The 20,372-nt window shown below is 59.0% G+C and overlaps 1 protein-coding gene across 2 annotated transcripts; it reads right to left on the bottom strand.

The window, feature by feature from the left end:
* Positions 1-2,713: 2,713 nt before the first annotated feature.
* On the bottom strand, positions 2,714-20,141 carry TMEM59L (transmembrane protein 59 like). 2 transcript variants are annotated; one of them, XM_039515962.1, is made up of 8 exons: positions 19,914-20,141; positions 15,153-15,258; positions 13,009-13,103; positions 6,200-6,346; positions 5,448-5,556; positions 4,640-4,751; positions 3,764-3,905; positions 2,714-3,279 (listed from the first exon to the last, which is right to left on the bottom strand). In XM_039515962.1, exons 1-8 carry the CDS (start codon positions 20,058-20,060, stop codon positions 3,118-3,120), a joined length of 1,020 nt encoding a protein of 339 aa, XP_039371896.1. In that variant the 5' UTR covers positions 20,061-20,141; the 3' UTR covers positions 2,714-3,117. The 2 variants fall into 2 exon arrangements, with proteins under 2 accessions (XP_039371896.1, XP_039371897.1); XM_039515963.1 differs by having other exon boundaries at positions 3,764-3,881.
* Between the last annotated feature and the right edge of the window lie 231 nt (positions 20,142-20,372).

Below are 20,372 nucleotides of genomic sequence, written 5' to 3'. Positions count from 1 at the left end.
CTCAGCCCTGCGTCCTGCTGGATGCAGGCAGCTGTTTCCTCTTGTAAGAGAGGATTCCCTAGGGGAGAATCGCTCAGTGGGGGAGTTTTCGTGCTGCATGTGAATTCCGTCCCCCCCAGCAGCCGGGCTCTCCGTCCGGGACACTCGCGGCTGCCTGTCTTAGAGACGGCCGGGAAGGCTCTGACGTGAGACCCAGCCCTTCACACAGATTTCCACCCCAGCATTTGCTGGCTGACTTGGAATGAGTCCGCACTGTCGCCATAACAACCCCCAAATCACACAGACACAGCATGCATTCCACTCCTGAAATCCACTTCACGGCGCCCGCCCAGGCCCCACTGCTTGCGCGGCAAGGGGGGTGGCTTTCATCTTGTCCCAGGAACGGTACCTCTCCTTTCTCGCTAAGTCGGTGACAAATGGTGTTTGTTCCATGCAGATCTTTGGTCCCCCTTTTGTGCCTTTCGAGTGCCTGGCTCCAGGGGCCTCGTCTCCAGGGAAGGGATGAAGCTGTGTCCTCGGCTGACCTGGCAGGAGTCTTGAATGGGAGCATCCTCCCTCTAACCACTGGTGGGAGCTGCACACAGCTGGCCTCAGCTGGTAGCCCCGCCTTGCTAACAGAGAGAGCAAGAGCCTCAGAGAGAAGCAGCATCAGTCCGAAGCCAGGCGGAGAAGGGCTCTTGGAGCTTGGGACAGCGGAGCTGGAGAATCGAGCTGCCCCTGGCACGGGGGTGAGAGGCCACGCTGGGCCAGGCAGCACACTGAGCTCTGACCATTCCTGCTGGCAAAGCACCAGCTGCAGAGTAAAATGAGGCAGCTGCTCCCACGAAGGGCAGGCAGGGGAACACGGTGCATCGAGGACCTGGGCCCATAAACCCCTGCCACCCCGTGCCTGAGTAGGGGTTGCTTCTTGTTGGGTTTGGGGGTGGGGGCAGATCCCTACCAAGAAAATATCTGTTTGTGCTCTGCGGAGACGTCCCCTGTCTGTGGGGCGGGGGGTGGGGTACAGAAGAGTTTAGCTGGTTCACTGCATGCCCCGTGGGTGTGCACCAACATGGAGAGCCGCTGCCCCCTTCCCCACGGTGACCCCAATAAAGCCACAGGCCCTGCTGATTCTTTTACAAACCTTTATTTCCATTTCTCCCCACCCCTCCCAGCCTGCTCAACGCTCCTGTCACAGCTTTTTTTAGATAAAAACAACAAACCAGCTCTCTCCAACAATTCCGGACACACACGGATCCCCGGACGACTCTCCAGTCCCCCCCGCCCCATTTCAACCCAGCTTCCCTTGGAGCCGCAGCTGCGAGGGGCTTCCCGCTCTGGGATCGTTAATGGCTGACTCGAAAGGCAGAGAGGCCCAGCTGGCTCGAACACACCTGCCAGGACAATACTACAAACGTCACCTCACTGAGCTGATCTGCCGAAAAGCTATCATGAAAAATAGTGGGATGGATCCCAGCACGTACACAAAATATCCCCGCCCCCTCCCCAAATTGCCCTCCCCCCTCTCCAAAAAACAGATATGTTGCACACATTAAAGTGATACAGAACGATACAGAACTTAGAAGGGGGGGAAGGATGAAAGAGTCTCTTTGCAATAACAACCTACGGGATCCAGTGAAACCGAGGCAGCGTCAAAGTAAAGGGTCAATAGAGATACAGCTTTCAAACCCGAGGGTAGGGAGTCCTAGGTAATAAGTTAATCTATACAGACAGCGTTAGGCGAATGGACAGATGAGCGGATTTCCCTCCGCTGCAGAAGGGTGTTCTCAGCGCGAGTGCCCATGCAGAGTGCCCGGGGACAGCGGCCCACGCCAGCACGACAAAACCGCAAGGGAATGAGACGTGAAGTCAAGGGATATGGAACGTCCGTGAGACGGGCTCCCCACCCCACGCCTGGCCACAGGAGCACAATCACCAACAGCAAAAGGAGGTGAATTGGGAGGTCTTGTCTGGGCACCCTGGGGTGTGGCTCAGGAATTGCCCTGACGCTCTATGGGAGCTGGTGCTAGAGGGCCGGGGATGGGGCGAGGTGCCAAGCTGGGAAACGGCTTGAGTTGGCTCCAACGCCGGCACAGGGGCCTGCCACCCGGCCCTTCCACAGCAGCGGCATCCCCACTGGGGAACCTGGAGATCTGGCGTGAACGGGCTGCAGGGCGTTCCAAATTGCTCCCCACGGGGGTCCCCCCCCACCGCTATTAGAGCAGCCCCAAAGGGAACTTCCTCGGCATCTGGCCCAGAGCCAGGCTCCTCCTTGCACCGAGCACGGGGTGGCCAGGACCAGACAGAAACCACGTCCGTGGTGTCAGCCTTGGGCCTTGTCTACCTGCCGGATTTACCCTAATTGACAGAGCAGAGCTGCAGCAGCGCAAACCCTTCACACGGGGGCAGCGCGTCGCATCCGGGGTCCGCCCGAGCCTCAGTGCCAATCTCCTCCCCGCAGGGCGCATCCAACGCGCAGCCTCCAGGGAAAGTGAACCGAGAGCTGGAGCCACCCCACGGCCACATCCTCTCCCCGTGGAGCCCCCATCCGCTTCCTGCCCATTTCCACCACTGCAAAACCAGCTGCCCTGAGGCCTGCCAGCTGAGGGCTCTGCCGTGAACCCCGAGGGGTCCCCCACCACATGCAGCTCCCTGTTCCAGACAGGCGCTGCCACACCAACTCCCCACCCCCCACGGCAGGGCGCACTCTGTCCCGGCCCCCCCCCCCCCCCCGTGCTCCCCTCTTTGCTCCCACCAGTCATCTGACTCCAGGCAACCAAGCTCACAGACCGTGTTGTTCTCATCAAAGCTCCCACCTGGAGCACCGGAGACACAAGGCAAGAACCACCCCCCCCACCGACCAGATCCCTCTCAGTACCGCTCCCTGCTGGGGCTGGGATTGTGACCAGGGGGAGGAAAACAATTCCCCCTCCCACGCACAAGGACAATGGGTGGAGGTGGGGCCGGGAGTGGATGCCCCCCTCCCCCCACGGCCCAGGATGGTTATCTTCAAACACAGTGCAGGGAGGGGTTTAAAACAGCAGAAAGTGGGAAGGCAGATCAAAGCAAAGGGGGGGGTGCATTAAAATGTTCACAGGAAATAAGACATGGAGATGACAGGCGGGTGGGGGAGGGGCTCTAGAGCACGGTTTTGTCCAGATCCACCTTGACCGGCAGCGGCCCCGCCTCCTCGTTGTCGTCCGCTGGGCAGATGGTGACAGCGATCACGGGGTGCAGAGAAAAGGGGGTCGAGCCATCCAGGTCCTCCAGGTCCTCCTTATCGCCGTTAATGCTCAGCGGCTGGAAGAGAGCCAGAGCCAGACACCAGGTGACAGGGCGTGGCCGGGGACGAGGGGGCTGTGGCAGCAGAGAGGGGGGGACGTATCACGGCAGGGGGCTGGTTTGCACCCATCGGGGACCCAGCTCAGAGTCTGTTATCACCACGGCTCCCCGAGTTCCTAGGATTCATTTCCCACCTGGCGCCACGATTTAACCCCTCGAAATACACCAGTCTCGGGCACTGCTTGGCTCGCGTCAGGCTGTGACGTGCCAGACCCTGGTGTACTGGGGGCATGTGGGAGGACGGGTTATTTGTTAGTGCTTTCCAGGCTCTCCTCCCCACTCAGTGTCACCACCAGCAGACAGAGCCACGCAGGCCCAGGGTATGAACTGCCCCCAGCCCACGCGGACACCCCCCCGCAGGCTGCGGCTGGGCTCAGCGCACGGTCCCGGCTCAGTGGCATCTGCACCTGAGTTTGCCCTAGGATGCCGGCTGGCTCCGTACCTGGGTCTTGACGTGCTGGTCCGGGGCCGTCACCAGGCTGGCGCAGCTCAGCCACAGCATCACCATGATGGAGAGGAAGAGGCAGGCAGCCAGGATCCAGCGAGGAAGGCCTGAGCGCCTGTAGCACCCCACCACCCCCCGCCAAAGAGAGAGTTCAAGTTTATGGCTGGGCATCAGGGTGGAGGGGGCACAGACAGGACTCAGAGCGGGCCAACAAGGGAAGGATTTCCCCTGGCTACCACCAGCCTGCCTCCTCCAGGGAGCATCCCCTTTGCAGTCTCACCCCTGTCCAAATAACCCCACCCCTCACCCAGATAGCCCCGGCCCTGTCCAAATAACCCCACCCCTCACCCAGATAGTCCCGCCCCTGGACCAAATAACCCCACCCCTCACCCAGATAGCCCCGCCCCTGGACCAACTAACCCCACCCCTCACCCAGATAGCCCCGCCCCTGGACCAAATAACCCGACCCCTCACCCAGATAGCCCCGCCCCTGGACCAAATAACCCCACCCCTCACCCAGATAGCCCCGCCCCTGGACCAAATAACCCCACCCCTCACCCAGATAGCCCCGCCCTGGACCAAATAACCCCACCCTCACCCAGATAGCCCCGCCCTGGACCAAATAACCCCACCCCTCACCCAGATAGCCCCGCCCCTGGACCAAATAACCCCACCCCTTGCTAGTAACATTTTGCAAGAGTGGTTTATTCTGCAATGGAAATCCCTATCCCCACCTCACTATCCCCCCATCCCCTTTCTAGCCCCCTGTCCCCTTTCCTCCCCCTCACATACCCCTCCCCCAGTTTGCCAGGGCTTTTCATTCTGCCTCTCCCTCTGCCCCCCTCACCCCTGCGGGGCCAGGCCTGCACCTACTTGGACATGCAGCCCAGGAAGTCGTGCTCTGGTTGTTGGGTCTCCAGGTGCTGGAGCTTCGTTTTGCTCTTTGGCTCTTTCAGGGGGGGTTTCTCCAGCTTTTCCTGGGGGCCTGGCAGGACGACACCCAGACCCAAGTGACTCCCCTGCCACAGCAGGCTGGGCACAACCACCCACCCAGGCCCCCAGTGAAGCTGGGGCAGCTGCTCGCGTGCCAAGGCCAGGAAGGGGAGGGTAGAAAACGGGGCAAAGAGGACTGCAAGGTCTCGACCTGGCTTACTTGATAGCAGCCTGGAACGAGACCATCCCCCAGGAGGCTGGGCACAGACCACCCAGCCCGCCCCCCGGAACGCCGCGACGGAGCAGTGGCTGGTCAGGAGCCCGTGCGCAGTGAGTTTGGTGCCTTCTCGGTTTGGTTCCCAGCAGCCAGGTGTCCACGGCTCAAACCCACCCCACACGCCTCGTGCTGGCAGCCTCGGCAGAGGCTGGAGAGGGGAGGGGACAGGCACCTGAGCTGCCTGATGCCCCAGCCCCGGTCAGGACGAAGCCTCAGGACTGTGTGTGGAAGCTTGGTCCCAGCTCAGTGGAGGAGGGGCATGGGGCGGGATGGGCGATCTGCCCCTCGGGGAGAAGCCCGGCAGAGGCACACACCAGGCCTGCACTAGGATTCAGCCCAGCGTGTGTGCATGTACCGGGGGGCTAATCAGAGGCCACAGGCTCTAGAGAAACCGGCACAGAGCTGGAAGCACCTTTCCAGCAGCTCCCAGCCCCCTCGCCCCACCTGGCCCAAGCACTGCCCCTGGCTCACCTGTGTGGGGCTTCAGGGTGTTAGGACTGGACGCAGGCCAGGACTTCTCCATCAGATCCAACTTGGGCGCTGGCGCCTCGGGCACCGGGTACTCGATCTCTGGCTGGGACTGAGGGGCCCGTGTTCAAAAAGAAACAAAAAGGACCAAAACGCAGTTAGTGACTGAGCCCCAAAACCTCCTGTGGGGGCAGGACTGGCCCATGGGGGGGAAGCACGCGGGATAGTGAGGGCCAGATCCCTCCTGCTGCATTAACTGCCAGAGGCAGCCTCTCAGAGGCAGCACCTGGCCCAATCTCAGTGCCCATCCTCGGCCGCACCAGATACAAACAATAGAGTTATTATTGTAGGGACGCAGGACTTGCCACAAAGGCTCGGACACTGGTTTGTCAGTCGGCCTGTCTGTCTGTCGTCCGTTGTACTTCTCGGGCGCCTGTCACCTCGGCAGCGTCTGAGTGCTGGATGGTACAATCTAGTCTAGCACCAGACCCTGACTCCATCGGTAGCCCAGTATCCTACCTCCCTGCTGTACCAGACCACTGGCCCATCTAATGCAGTGTCCCATTCCTGGTTCTGACCAATACCTGATGCTTTGCAGGAAGGCAAATATACCTGGTCACGGTGAAATGCTCGGCACGGGTGGGATAAGAGGGAACCTGCAGCATTAGCTTCTGCCCTGAAGCATGGGGTTCCATGCCCTGCTCCCACAGCCACGCAGGGCCGCTGATGACCTCAGCAGCGTGATCCTGCCCTACCTGGAACACCACCACTTTGCCATCATCGGCCTGCAGGTAGAAGGTCCAGGTGGAGGAGATGAAGCTCTGGGCAGAGCTGACGATGTCGTTGCAAAAGCTGGAGACCAAGTCAAACATGGAGAAGGACACGGGCTGCAGCTCCAGACTCTGTAAATCAGCAAAGAGAAGAGCACCAGCTCGCTGTGCTAGGAACCTCCGCGTCATCCTGCCTCATCCCAGCCCCGGCTCTCTAGCGCACAGGAGAGGCAGTTCAGGGCTCAAGGCTCTGCTCAAGGGCTCTAAAGCAGGTCTATTGACCAGATAATGCTGAATGACCCACCGCAGTGCTCTTGGCCTTCATGAGCTATGAACCCTCCTGAGAGTGACAGGATGGCCTAGTGGTTAGAGCACTAGCCTAGCCCTTGGGAGACCTGGCCTCAATTCCCAGCTCTGCCACAGAGTCTCTCTGTGACCTAGGGCAAGTCCCTTAGCCGCTCTGTGCCTCAGTTTCCCCACCTGTGCAATGGGGATTACAAGGATTAATCCATTGACGACATGGAGACTCTCAGATATTGCAGTGAGGGGGACAGAAGACAGCTAACCTCCGTATTGCCCAGAGCAGTGGCTGGCATGAAATGTGTTGGTAGGACTCAGCCTAGGGCCCTTGCACAAGCACCCGTCAGCCTCAGCACAAAGGCCCCAAGCTGAGCGGGCCACGGAGCTCAGAGTCGATACACCCTGGCAGGAGGCACTGGGGATAAACAGGGGGCTGCGTGGCTGCCAGCCCAGCTCCTTCAACCAGCACTAAATCCCCATGACAATGTTTTAAAGAGGAGCTGAGATGCTGAGGGTGTTTCTCTCCTGGCAGCTGAGCCATGCCCCGATTCTGGGCTCTTTGCAAGGTTTGTTATGTTTTAAAGCATCCCTGCTGGAATCTGCTTGGCTGCTCCTTGCCATGGATGTAGAACATTTTCCAAGGCTGGGAATGCCAGAGCTCCTCATACGGTCAGATGAGCAAACAGGAAAGAAATAGGTCAGGTTCTGTAGCTGATTATTGTGCTAAATCTGCTTTGCTTGCTTGCCCAGGAATCCAAAGGAAACAGGCTTTGGGTGGAAGGAATGGAATCAGGGAATGTTTGGAACGCTATCGCCAGGGAGCAATCTTGTTTGGGACCTGGCCTTTCACAGAGTTTCATCCACCCAGTCTTTCAGGGGAAGCAGGGACAGATGCTTGTCCCCTTTACAGGGACAGCTGCCACTCCGATACAGCCAAGGAACTGAGGCGTCTTTCTCACAAAGAGAAACACCGACCTCTGCCACTGATTCTGTGTTCAACCTTGGGCATGTCACTGGACCGTTCCACGCCTAAGTTTCCCCATATTTAATGCTTGTTACCAGCCTCCCAGGGGTTCATTAATTAATTAGTAGAAAGCACTTTGAGCTCCTGGGCTGAGAAGCTATAGAGGCAGCACCGTATTCCCATGCCTGATCCTTGCTCCTTACTGCAGAAAGCCATCCTGCAAACATGAAAGCCTCTACCCAGGGCCAAAGGCTAACACAGTTATTTGGGCAAAAGCTGAATCAGTTAAATGAAGGAGGAAAAGAGGCAGAGAAAGGGAGTCAAATCCCAGGGAGCCTGGAATAATCACAGGTAGGAACCTTCCATCTTGGGAAATCAACAGCATCCCCCAGCTTAGCCCAAATCAACGGCGGGCCTAGCGCAATGCAATGAACCTGCCGCTTATGATTTGATTTAAACACCACAACAGCCGTGCACTGGGTGGTTCTGCTTCCAACACAGCCCAGACCAATCCACTCCCTGGGCAATGTTATCAGAAGGTTCCCTGGAAGCACTGACGCCATTCACCTGTCTCCTGCATCCCAGGTACCTGGTGACCATCAAACGCCCCCAAGGTGGGCCATTCTCAGAGGAGGAATGACAAGGACAGGAAATAAGCAAAGACCCCTTTGCTAATGGGGAACTTTACTGCTGCATGAGGGGCTGCAAAGACCTGATTGCAGGAATTCAAAATGCCCGGCTGCAGAGCGCAGAGCCAGGACAGCGTTCGTCCAAAGGGCTGCAGCTATTGGTGCAATGACACTGCGATGTGGGGGGACGGCACACAGCTGCTGCCATCTAGTGGCAAGGTGGACGTGGGGCAATTGAATAAAGGGGGACAGCTGACCAGATGTCTGTGCTTCAGACAGGCGGCCTACGAGGAGTTATCACAGCCGCCTCCATCTTCAGCCAGCTGATCTGCTGAGTGTGCGTTGGGGGGTGAAGAGAGAGACGTCGGGAAGGGGAAATGGCAACCGGGCTCTACAGTTTTCCTGTTTCAATACAGTTTGCAAAGCATGCTGGGACCTTTGGGGGGCTGGGAAGCATATAGCAGTCCTTCCCAACGGGCAGGGTGCACCCCAGTAGAGGGCTTGATGGAGTAGCTGGGGGCATGGACAGACCTCTCTCCTCTTCTCAGCTTTCATTTTACAAAGGAAGTCAGCCTCTAGCTGCTACGGCTGGAACGAAAACCTTCCAAAGGTGACGTGAGCGTACAGGGTGGAGTGACGCCTGCCTGAGTCTGCAGAGAGCCTGAAACAATAGCTCCAAGATGGTCACTGCCCCGTCCATTTCAACCGGTGCTAGCTCAGATCCAACCTCCCTGCTCATCGCAACATGTGAGAAAGGAGAGGACGGGTCAGACTGCACAGATCTGCACCAGTATTTCCCAAAATGCGAGCGGGAGGATGACTGGCAGGGAGCTGGCATGGTGGAAGATGAATCCATTCCAGTGAAAGAGCCTTTAATCCCACATGGCGGGACTGCAGGGAGAGAGCGACTGACCTCGTCTTCCTGACGGGCAGGCTGAGACACGTTAGACATGGCTCCACCTAGGCGTCAACGCTGCACCCTGCCCACTAGCTCTCACTGCCTCTGCTGTCCACACAGGGGCAGGTCAGCTGGGATCGGAACACGCAGCGCTCCCTCCTCCGGGGGTTTCTGAGACAGAAGTTGTCTCCCAGTCCCTTTAAAATCATCTCTGCCCCTGGCCCCGTCACCGGAACAAGCCCCAGGGTATCACCCCCCTGGCGTGCGGCTGGGCTCTGTGTAGAGAGGCAGCAGCTGTACTGGACACCAGACCCACCCGCAAGCTTTAAACCCCAGGTTTGGCCAGGAGCGACACTCCCTCCCTGCTGCCAGGCACAGCCAGTCACTCCTCCGAGCCTGCCTGCCGTGGCCCTGGCAGCTGTCAGCACAGATACGTCTGCCGCAGCGACTCCAGGCTGCCCTGCCCACGCAGCTCTCGCGCCCACGTGTCTGCATGCCCTGGCCCCCAGACCAGGCCCATCAATAGCCCCTGTGAGACGGCTGCAGAGCAGGATCCACTGCCCCAGCCACTGGAGGGCGAGTACGGATCCTCCTGCACCCAGGCCCGGAGCACGGCTCCCAGGGGAGCAGCCACATGTCTGCTTGGAGCAGCATGGGGGCCCCGTGTCCCGGGGAGCAGGTACTGACCACACGCCACACCCTGCAATCTGCAATCCCAGACCAGGCCACCTCCTCCTGCCAATCCCAGTGCTGCCAAAGGAGACAAAAGCTCCCCACAATGCATCTGGGCAGAGATGCAGGGTGCTGTACATGGGGCCAAGGAGCGGATTTGCTCCCAGCCCCCGCTGCTCCAGGCAGTCTCCTCACGCTCTGCTGCAGGAGGGTCTGATCATTGCAGCTTTGCCGTGCAACCGTGAAACCGAACGTCCAGGGGCCCAGTCTCAGGCGGCCTCTCCCAGCCCCACAGGGCATGCGGAGGCTGGGGTATCCCAGGGCCAAATCCGCCCCAGTGCTCTCAGTGCAACACCTCATGCTGGGGCTGAATGAAATCCAACCCCTCCCCGCTGAAAAGAATAAAAGCGGCGTCTGGGTAGCAACGCCCCCTCACCACATGCCCCGGGGCTCTGCCAGGCTCACGCCTCACACACTCCCCAGGGGTGCGAGAGTCGCGGTGGGGGCTTGCAATCAGTCTGGGGCGGGGGCTCTGGCCCTAGACTGGCCGCACGGTGCCAGACCATCAGTACTGAGGGGCTCTGAGGCAGAGGCGGGAGGAGAGCACATTGTATGGAGTGTCTGCGTGGCTGGACCAGGGACTGTATGTGCGCCACCGAAGGGGGGGTTACCACAGCCCCTCCAGGAAGGGAAAACAGCCGGGGGTGATGAAGGCAAATCACTCAGCTTACAGGCTTCTGGTCCAGCCTGGCTTCTCCAGAGCCGAGCAGACAGAGAGAGGAGATCTGGCCTGGACAGCCTGAGCTGGGACTGACCCAGGGCTTCATTCTGGTTCCTGATCTCCAGACCGATATGAACTTGTAACCAGTTGTGGGTTTGAAGGACAGACCAGTACCAGGGCCCCGGGCCGGAGTCGGAGTGACCCCTCGGTAGAAGGCAGGTAGAGCCTTTTATTGGGTTTAGAGGCTTTCTCTGTAACGCTTTTACCCTCCAGGATAAATGCGCTTGCTGACAGGAGCTGGGGGGTAACTGGTAACGTGCTGGTCTCAGCCCTCGGAGAGGGAGCAAAGCACCAGCGCTGGCTGTTTAGGCTGCCTGGCCCGCTGGGGATATCGCCGCGGGGAGCTGGGCAGTGACAGGGGAGTGAGACACGAGGCTCCACCCAGGAGAGATGGCGGCTGAGAGCTGAATGACGCTCCCTGACACAGCCGTGAGGGAGCACGTAGAGGGAAATACACCTGCCGTTCCCCTGAATCTCTCACTCCTGCACTCTAATCACTAGACACATACCAATCCCCTCCAAGAGGCAGGAATGGAACCCCGGAGTCCTGCCTCCCAGCCCCCACTGCTCCACTCGCTGGACACTTCCAGAGCCAGGAGTCCTGCCTCCCAGCCCCCACTGCTCCGCTCGCTGGACACTTCCAGAGCCAGGAGTCCTGCCTCCCAGCCCCCACTGCTCCGCTCGCTGGACACTTCCAGAGCCAGGAGTCCTGTCTCCCAGCCCCCACTGCTCCGCTCGCTGGACACTTCCAGAGCCAGGAGTCCTGCCTCCCAGCCCCCACTGCTCCGCTCGCTGGACACTTCCAGAGCCAGGAGTCCTGTCTCCCAGTGTCTTGCTTGGCTCACTCGCTAGCAATCCCCTCCAAAGACGGGCAGAGAACCCAGGTGTCCTGCCTCCCTGTTCTCTGCTCTAACTGCCGGATGGCACTGCCTGACTGGCTCTGAGGACACGGCAGCCCAGATGCCTGCTTCCTCTGGAACAGATGCACCGTGACTCACTCACATGGGGATGTTCCCAGCCCCTGCCTTCCCCGCCTTCTGCCCACAAGCACTTTGGAGAAGGAGCCAATGCACAAGCCTCGGCCTCCTGGGACGGACAGACCACGGAGCTCTAATCCGATTAGAGCCGGTTTCCAGAAACTGTGCCCTTGTGCTGCTTCCCGCTCCCAGCTCTGGAAATGGCGAATCTGGTTCCCCCCCCCGAGGGCACTGGCACCAACGCTGCACCGTGGACAGGTGCCAGGAGGGGCCGGAGCCCTGCATCGCCTGCCCAAAAAGTGCAGAGCTCCCCTGGGGGACTGTGCTCGACCACCACCAGAAAGGGGGGGAACAAGCTCAAATGCTCCCACAAGTGCAGCCGGATCCACCCGCTGCGTTTCCGGGGGGGGGCCGGCTGTGGCCCTTTGAACACAGCTGGGTTGGGTCCCTTTTCCCGTTGCACCTTTAGCCAGCACGAACCATGCCGAGGGAAGAAGGGGAAAGGAAGAGAGGAGAACGTGCTGCCGGACAAGGGGGTTCCACGCGTTCCTGCCAGGCCGAATCAATGCAAGGTCCATGCGCCCTTCCTCTGCTCCACTCACCTCCGGGATGCAGAGTCTAGACAGAGGGGGCAGGGCAAACTCGCCCTCTATCCTTCAATCAGACAGTGAATTCCTCTGCATCCGCAGATCCCGCCAGCCCTGCACTCGTCTCCCCAGCTGCCCAGCGGATCGTCTTCCTCCAGGACACCCTGTCGGCTCCATACGTCCACGGCACCCTGAGCCGACAGGTGCTGGTGGCAGAGTCTCTGGGCTTTGCCCCCGAGAGATAACAAGGGCATGAGGAGGAAGGGAATGGCCCTGTACCCAACTCGCCCTCCCCTGTTCCTCGCCGTGAACTGCTGCCTGCGCCATCCCACGGGGATCCCCCAGAGCTGGGCTGAGGACAGCAACTGCCCAGCCAGATTTCCTCATGCCACAGCCATTGAATGGGACCTTTGGTTACTGCCCCTCAATCCCTCTGACCCTGGAACGGGCAGGGCTCTGTCTGCGGGAGGGGGCCTCCATTCCAGGTGCAATCAAGCCAGGTTTTCCTCCCAGCTGTCCCAGGCAAGAGGCCGAGCTCACCCAATCTGCGGGCCAGATGGTCAGCTCAGCACTGCAGAGAGATGAGCACTAGCTGGCTTCCATCCCCCGCCTGGAATGGACCCTGGCTCTAATCCTGCTCCCAGGAGCCTTGGGCCATGGTGGGAGCTCCCTGTGTGGGAGAATGAAACTCCTTCAGCTCCTTGGCTTCCCTGCCAGCGCGGCAGAGCCGGAGACGGGAGGGGCCTTCTGCTGGTGCTCATCTCCCACTATGATCCACAGGTGCTGGAACTAGAGGTGCTGGGGGGCCTGCTGCCCCCCCAGCTTGAAGTGGCTCCCATCATACCCAGGGGTTACAGTTCGGTTCAATGGCTCCCAGCCCCGGCACTGTACACACTGTTCCAGCCCCCCTGCTATGATCTGTTCTTTTCAGGCCCATCACCCAGGCAGCAGAGCCCCTTGGCACTAGGGAAAGAGGAGGCTGAAACCTTGTCTTTCCGGCTCTGCGTCTCGGGCAGCTGCTTCCTGCATCCAGTCGTGCAGCCGAACTGCTCCTCGGCGCTGCCATAGGCTTCGATACAAGCTGCAAGACAGGAGGGGAAGGGAACGGTCAGGACCCGGGCACCCTGCAGCCGTCGGACACGAGCGAATTCAGAGCTCAGGACAACAAGGGGCTGGCAGCCCGGCCTGGAGCCAGGCAGAGCGCAGCAGGGGTGTTCATCCAGCCCACGCTGCTCTGCCCTGCCTGGGCACCCACAGCCCCCTGCAATGCCAGCCCAGGCTCCCACGGGCAGCTGTCAGCGTTCCTCAGCCCTGACTGCTATTCCAGGGCTGGACTTCTGCACAGAGAGAGGCAGGTCACAGTCCAAGTCCTGTGATGTTGACAAACACCCCCCGGACTAGGATGAGACCCCCCCACAGCTCTGAGTCAAACACCCAGCTCCAGGGTGTGTCCCCCAGCCCATCGGAGTCACTCAGAGAGCGCCCCGCCCAGAGCCCCCCCAGGGCTGAGCTGGGCACACACGGGGCTGCCTGACAGGCTCCATGCCCTAGTTCAGTTCTGCCCAAAGACTAATCAATCATGGCAATCAGCACAACGTTCCCAGACAGGTCTCAGCTTCCAGCAGGAAACACCCGGATTTCCCATAAGCAGAGCGTTAGCCCATGTTCCAAGCAGCTCTCCTGAGATCCCAGCGGCATGGCATGGGGGGGTCGTCTCCCCTACGATACCTGAGACACTGAGGCCTTGTCTCCTCTGCAGGGACACTAAAGCCCCCAGAGCACTTTTCACAAGAGTAGGGGGGTTGCCCAAATAGCCTCGGCTGAAAAGTCCTGGTGCTGAATACTGGCTGCTCCGCCCTGCCCCAGAGGGGGCTGCAGTTCAGTGAGGCTGCAAGTGTTCTGGGATCCCTTGTGATGAGAGGCACCAGGGGGTCAGCACAGCGTCCCTGGGCCAGGGAGGAAGCCCGGTTTGCTCACATGGCACCGGGAACTTGCTGGGCAGCGTTCGGCCTGGCGGGGGGATTCAGTCGCTGCTGCCTGGCGGTGAGGCTAGAGCTGCAGGGGGGTTGGCTTCAGCAGAGGATCCTTCCCTGTCTTCTCCTACCCCTTTGAGAGGTTGAACTCACGGTCGGAACATTATTAATCCCCTTGGTATTTGCTGTGGCCACGGCCCTAATGGATTCATGTGGGGCCTTGCATCCACGTGACCCTCCATCTTCCAGGATTTGCACCAGAGAGCGAGCGGAGTTGGCCCAGATTTGCACCAGGGAGCGAGCAGAGCCAGCCCGGATTTACCCCAGGGAGCGAGCGGAGCCGGCCAGGATTTGCACCAGGGAGCGAGCAGAGTTGGCCCGGATTTGCACCAGGGAGTGAGCGGAGCTGGCCAGGATTTGCACCAGGGAGGGAGCGGAGCTGGCCAGGATTTACCCCAGGGAGTGAGCGGAGCTGGCCAGGATTTGCACCAGGGAGCGAGCGGAGCTGGCCAGGATTTACCCCAGGGAGCGAGCGGAGCTGGCCAGGATTTGCACCAGGGAGCGAGCGGAGCTGGCCAGGATTTGCACCAGGGAGCGAGCGGAGCTGGCCAGGATTTGCATCAGGGAGTGAGCAGAGCCAGCCCGGATTTGCCCCAGGGAGCGAGTGGAGCTGGCCAGGATTTGCCCCAGGGAGCTAGTGGAGCTGGCCAGGATTTGCCCCAGGGAGCGAGTGGAGCTGGCCAGGATTTGCCCCAGGCTGCTAGTGGAGCTGGCCAGGATTTGCCCCAGGCTGCTAGTGGAGCTGGCCAGGATTTGCCCCAGGGAGCTAGTGGAGCTGGCCAGGATTTGCCCCAGGGAGCTAGTGGAGCTGGCCAGGATTTGCCCCAGGGAGCTAGTGGAGCTGGCCAGGATTTGCACCAGGGAGCGAGCAGAGCCGGCCCAGATTTGCACCAGGGAGTGAGCAGAGCCAGCCTGGATTTGCACTGCCGGTGCATCACAGCCATGGAACTTTGTCTGGACAGCATGGGAGCGCAGAAGGAGCAGAAGCAACCTCTGTCCTGACAGGAATAAGTGGAGAAGCCACTTCTGGACAATGTAACTGAGGGGGCCGTGGGAGAAGAGGAGAGGGAAAGTTAATTGGCTGCGCTGTTCTTTACCTGATTCACATTCGGCTCTGGTTGTGTTCAGCTCGGCGCTTGCATCCACAAAGTGACAGATGGAGAACAGCCGGCATCCTCGGTAACAGGCGTTGAGCACAGCATCCTGGAGAGAGGAAGAGGAGAGCTAGGAGCCGGTACAACGCACAGCGCAGTGGCTGCACCCCAGCGCCCTGCAAATACCCGAATGCCCCTGGGGACCCAGCTGTGCTCTGGGACTGGGGCAGCAGGGAAGGGGCAGGGCGGGAGGGCGCCATCCACTGCATGGGACCAGGACACCAGCTCCAGATCCTTCCTCCCTGTCAATAGAACACGAGCCCCAAGACCTAGCACTACGTCTAGGCGCTGGCACCGTCCCCCAGGAGGGGTGGTGGAACCCCAGTGCGCTGGGCATTTACAGCAAGGCTGGACATGGCCATGCAGAATATACGGTGGGAAAGGAACGGGGATAGGGCTCCCAGGGGAACGGGCTAGATCAGTGGTTTACAACCTGTGGACCATGGACCCCTGGGGGTCCGCAGACTATGTCTAAGATTTCCAAAGGGGTCCGCACCTCCATTCGAATTTCTGTAGGGATCCGCAAATGACAAAAGGTTGAAAACCCCCTGGACTAGAGGAGACCGAGCTGGCCTTCTGCATCTCTAACTGGTCCTTCATGGCACTGGGCAGCCTGCAGCGCCGCATGTTTCTCTGAAAAACTCAGCGTGATGTTGGAAACCTCTGGCTGCCCGAGAACTATGGGCCTGGCGAGCCAACAGGATGTGCGTTTCTCACAGACAGACTCCGTGGGCCCATGCACGTGGGGGAGTCTGCGTGTAGCTGTGCACGCACATGTTCGCTGAGGGGGCACAGTTCTGAAGGCACCTTCACCCCCATCCCAGAATCCTGACTGGCCTGAGAGAAACGGCTCCTACCATGGGGCCGGGCCCCAGCGAGAGCTGCTCCGGCCTCAGCAAACACAGCAACTTCAGCAAAAGAACCGAGGTGCCATTTGCTGCACTCTTCTCCTGGGTGCTGTGCCCAGCAACCTGCACCCGTATCGTCACTGACCAGCAGTGGGGGAGTTCAGGGCAGGACACACGGCCCCCTCCCCCCTGCCTAGCTGTCTTTGCCAGGGCCCGATTCTGCCAGGCAATCACGCAGAGCAGCCCTGTGAAGCGAGCCCAACGCTGAGCCCTCTCACCTGGGCTCACCTCTGCCCCACACGACCACTGAGGAGGCTGCTTGGAAACCAGCTACGTGACGCTTCCACCTGCAGCAGCCGTCCAGCTGAGTCTCTGTGGCAGCACAGCTCAGGCCCTGCACTTGGCACGGGTGTGAAGTACTGATCCCTCCCCAGTATTAGTATCACCAATATTGTGTGTACTGGGATCATGCCTGGCTGGGATCAAGGCCCATTATGCTTGGTGCCGGACACATGCGTAACAAAAGGATAGTCCCTGTCCCACGGTAAAGTAGCTACACCACTACCTAGCTCTTTGCATGAGTAGATTTGAAATCATTACCCCCATTTTACAGATGGGGAAACTGAGGCACAGAGCAAGGAAGTGACTTGCCCAAGGTCATCTAACAGGCCAGTGGCAGAGCCAGGAATAGAACCCAGATCTCCTGAGTCTCAGGCCAGTGTTCTAGCCAAGAGACAGCAAACAGACCCAACAAAGACCAGGCAGGAGCCCCCAGGCAGGAGATATTCCCATCAGGCTGACAAGCACCTGACCCAGTCACCGCCAAGCACTCTGCAGGGAGGGTGAAAGAGGTGAGTTTTAAGGCAAACTTGGCAGGAAGTCAGAGTGGCCCTGGACCAGCGATTGTAAGCAGGGCTGCGGTTCCTCTTCTCTCCCTGCGTGGCGATCACACTGCATGAGACTAAATGCCAGAAAACCTAGAACTAACACAAGGGCAAGAAAGGAAAATGCCTAGGAATAACTGAGCACTGGCTGGCAAATGGAGCCCACAGAACTGCACCGTTAGTTTTCTGAGACCACGAGTGATTTATTCTAAAAGGGGGCAAGGAAATCTCCCATCTCTACCAGCCTGTCTTTTGGCTCGACATGTTCAGCAACCTCCCAGCCCGGGAGTGTATTTCTCTCCGTGTGTATTTTTCTATGGTCGCGTTTGAAGACAGACAGACAGACAAAGACACACTATTTAGCTAAGTCTACAGCTTCATAACCTCTGCTTTGCACAGAACACCAGGGCTGAATCCCAAACGTCTCCGTGCCAGGCAATGGGAGCGCAGCCCTGCATTTCTCACGCTCAAATGCCGGGCGGAGAACAGAGACGCCGTTGGATGCCCTTCGGCATGAGCCTTTAGAAGGATCCAGTTTACACTTCCTCTTCGAGGCGCCATGTATCAGGCAACTGGCCTGCACACTGAGGGACGCCCTAGGGCATGGAAGCGGGGCAGGATCATCCTTGCTAAGAAAGGGAGACGCACCTAACACCACACTGTCCAGGGTCACTAAAACAAACAACCTTTATCGCCACAACCAAACAGCCACTTGCAAGGGGATGCACCAGAGGAGCCCAGGTTGCCCAGTTTACACTTTAAGATGGTAGCTCTTCCCCTGAAATCACTGCTTTATGCACATCCTGGCTCAGAGGAGTTATTCCAGCAGGAAGGAGATGCTGGCATCCAGAGGACTGCAGCAGCATCCAGTCCCCTCCATTCTCTGCTACATCACGGGCAGCCAAAGCCTTGTGCAAAAGCAACCCCGGGAATTCTACAGCCCAGCCCAAAGCTGCCCTGATTTTTTTAAACATGGAGGTGTAGTGGACAGAGGCGATAGATCCCAGCATGCCGTGTTCCAGCAAAGGCACTCAGCTCTCCATAGAACGTTGCATGTTGGGACCTGTAGTCTCCACAAGCCGCAGCGAGGTGGCTGCAACCAGCTGAACACCATACAAGCCAGGTTCTGCCCTCACACGCTTGGGCTAGGTGCTAAGGCCAGCTGTTGGCTTTTCCTTTTTGCAGCCTGTGTCATGTACTTCAAGCGGGTTTCACCTTTTAAGCATGTCTTTGCGAGAGATAAAGTTACAGACCCCCCCAAATCTTTTCAATTCGCACCCAGCTCCTGTGGCTGAACCCACAGGGACTCCACACTTTCACCTCCAAAGCTAACCAGAAAGCAGCCCAAATGGTTTGGAAATCAGCCTTCCCATTCCAGAATAACACAAGTTCTCACATGCACAAAAACCTACTCAGAACAGCCCCAGTCCCGCCCGCTCCGCCTTCCTGTTCGTTTGAGAAAATCCTTCCCCCGAAGCATTATTTATTGCAAACGAACAATCCAGAAAACAAAAGCTAAAATGGACACGACCAGGACATGGAAAACTCTTGGGCTTGGCGTTTTTAAAGTATTTTTATTGTTGCTGCACAAACAAAAGTCGGTCCCATTTCTGGCTGAAAGGGGACGACACCAAGTGCAGATAATCCTGTTCCAAAGGATCCGTTACCAAGTCTGGGAGGACAAAGACCGGATTCTTCTTTTCTGATGAATGACCAGAGTGGATACCATGAATGGGGGTGGGGAGTATTTCAATTACTTTTTAACTAAACTATTATTATTGGTGTATTATGGATGGCAAGTGTCTGATGACACCATGCATTTCCCCCCCTCCCTTGAGCTGATTTTAACAGCAGAAAATGTGACTGGTTTTAAAACAATCCCCTGCTGTGTTTGGATATGTCACATGGATCTTCGATGGCCTTTTCTACCTGCCCATGTACAGCCTCAGTACGTTTATTACAGCAAGGCTAGGCAGACTCTGATCCAGGCCTTAGTTTGAAGTTATTAGTCTAGAAGCCAGAACTGGGGTTTTTTCAATGATTATTGTTTGTATGGTTCTTGTCACTGCAGCTCTTACGAAAGATACTCAAGCGATTTCCTGAGAGCACTATTGGCTCCAGCACTAACACAGCTTCATCCAATGCCGTGTGTGAGGAGTTTGACAGTTCTCAGTCTCCCACACGTCCCTCCCCGCTTGCGGAGGATGCATGCTGGAAGGAGAAGGTGCCCCAGGGATTCAGTGCTTTTCTCTCACTCCTGGGTTTTCTGGGGAATGGCTGTGGCGGGGAGGGGACTACACAGGCATCTCTCAGCTGAGGGGGGAGCCGTGGGAAAGAAAGCAGGTGTCCGGCTGCATAACACAACCAGATCCAGTCACTGGCTCCTGCTCTTTAACTGGACACCTGGTGCCTTGCAGAATAAAATGGATGAACAGCAATTTTATCAACACGGTCCGTCATCGCCCGCCCCTGGGCAGCAGCCTCCGCCCGGGCACCTTCCACTCCTCAGAGAGCATCTCCCTGATGAATGCCCTTATTTTTAGTAAGAAGCTCACACACACCGGCTCAGGTTTTTTAAAGGACCCCCCGCCCCCCCAGCACCAGGCGAGGTCAGGAATCCCTGGGCAAGGCTTTCCAAGGGGAGCCTGGCACGTCCCTAGGCCCCGAAGCCCCGCATAAGCAGAAAGAGGCAGAGGGGGGGGGGGGGAGCGTGCACATGACAAACCTTCTCCCTGCTGCAAAAAAATAACGAGACCCATCAGCCCCCTTCCTCCTTGCAAAACAAATCAATGCCCCCCCCCGCCCCGAAAGCGTCCTGGGCACGATGCAGAGACACTGGAAGATGGACGCCTCCCCCGCCCCTCCCCCGGTGTTTTGCTCACAGGTTCCTCTCCCCCCCCCGATAAATCTGTCCCCCCCCAGGCGGGCAGAGACCGAGCAGAGCAGCCCCGGCTCGGGTCCGCCGCACTCACCCGGGCTGCGCCTGGGGGCTGGCCGCAGCGCTGCTGGCAGGCGCTGATGTCCCCCAGCGGCGCGGGGAAGGGAGCCCCGGGGCCCGCGGCGGATGCCAGCGCCAGGCAGAGGGCGAGCAGCGGCCCCGCCATCCCGGGCCTTCGCATGGCTCCCCCCGGCCGCTCGCAGTGCGGGGCTGCAGCCCGGGGAGCGGGAGCGCGGTGCCAATCTCCCCGTGACGCGCTTTGCACAGAGCGAGGGAGCCTGGGAGAGAGACGGGGGGAGGCGGGATGGAGCCGAGCCACATGCCTGCCTGCTGCAGGGGCTGCCGGCTGGCCAAGCAGCGAGCCGGAGCTCAGCGGGGCTGTAACAAGGCCACAGGGACCCCAGGGGACGGGGGGGGGGCAGTACAAATTACCAGGGCCCGGCGGGCCGGCTTCGTGGGCTAGGGTGACCAGACGGCAAGTGTGAAAAATCGG

The sequence above is a fragment of the Mauremys reevesii genome, linkage group 26 (assembly GCF_016161935.1).
Source record: "Mauremys reevesii isolate NIE-2019 linkage group 26, ASM1616193v1, whole genome shotgun sequence".
Taxonomy (NCBI): Eukaryota; Metazoa; Chordata; order Testudines; family Geoemydidae; genus Mauremys; species Mauremys reevesii.
Note: the sequence above shows the minus strand (reverse complement) of the source record. Positions and strands in the feature narration are given on the sequence as shown.

Excerpts from the sequence above, each read along its gene's own strand:
- TMEM59L (XM_039515962.1), bottom strand. The coding sequence starts at position 20,060 with ATGCGAAGGCCCGGGATGGCGGGGCCGCTGCTCGCCCTCTGCCTGGCG. Across the intron at positions 3,906-4,639 it reads TTCCTGGGCTGCATGTCCAA|GCGGGGGGTGGTGGGGTGCT; the intron begins GTAGGTGCAGGC and ends ACTCTCTCTTTG. Across the intron at positions 3,280-3,763 it reads ACCAGCACGTCAAGACCCAG|CCGCTGAGCATTAACGGCGA; the intron begins GTACGGAGCCAG and ends GCTCTCTTCCAG.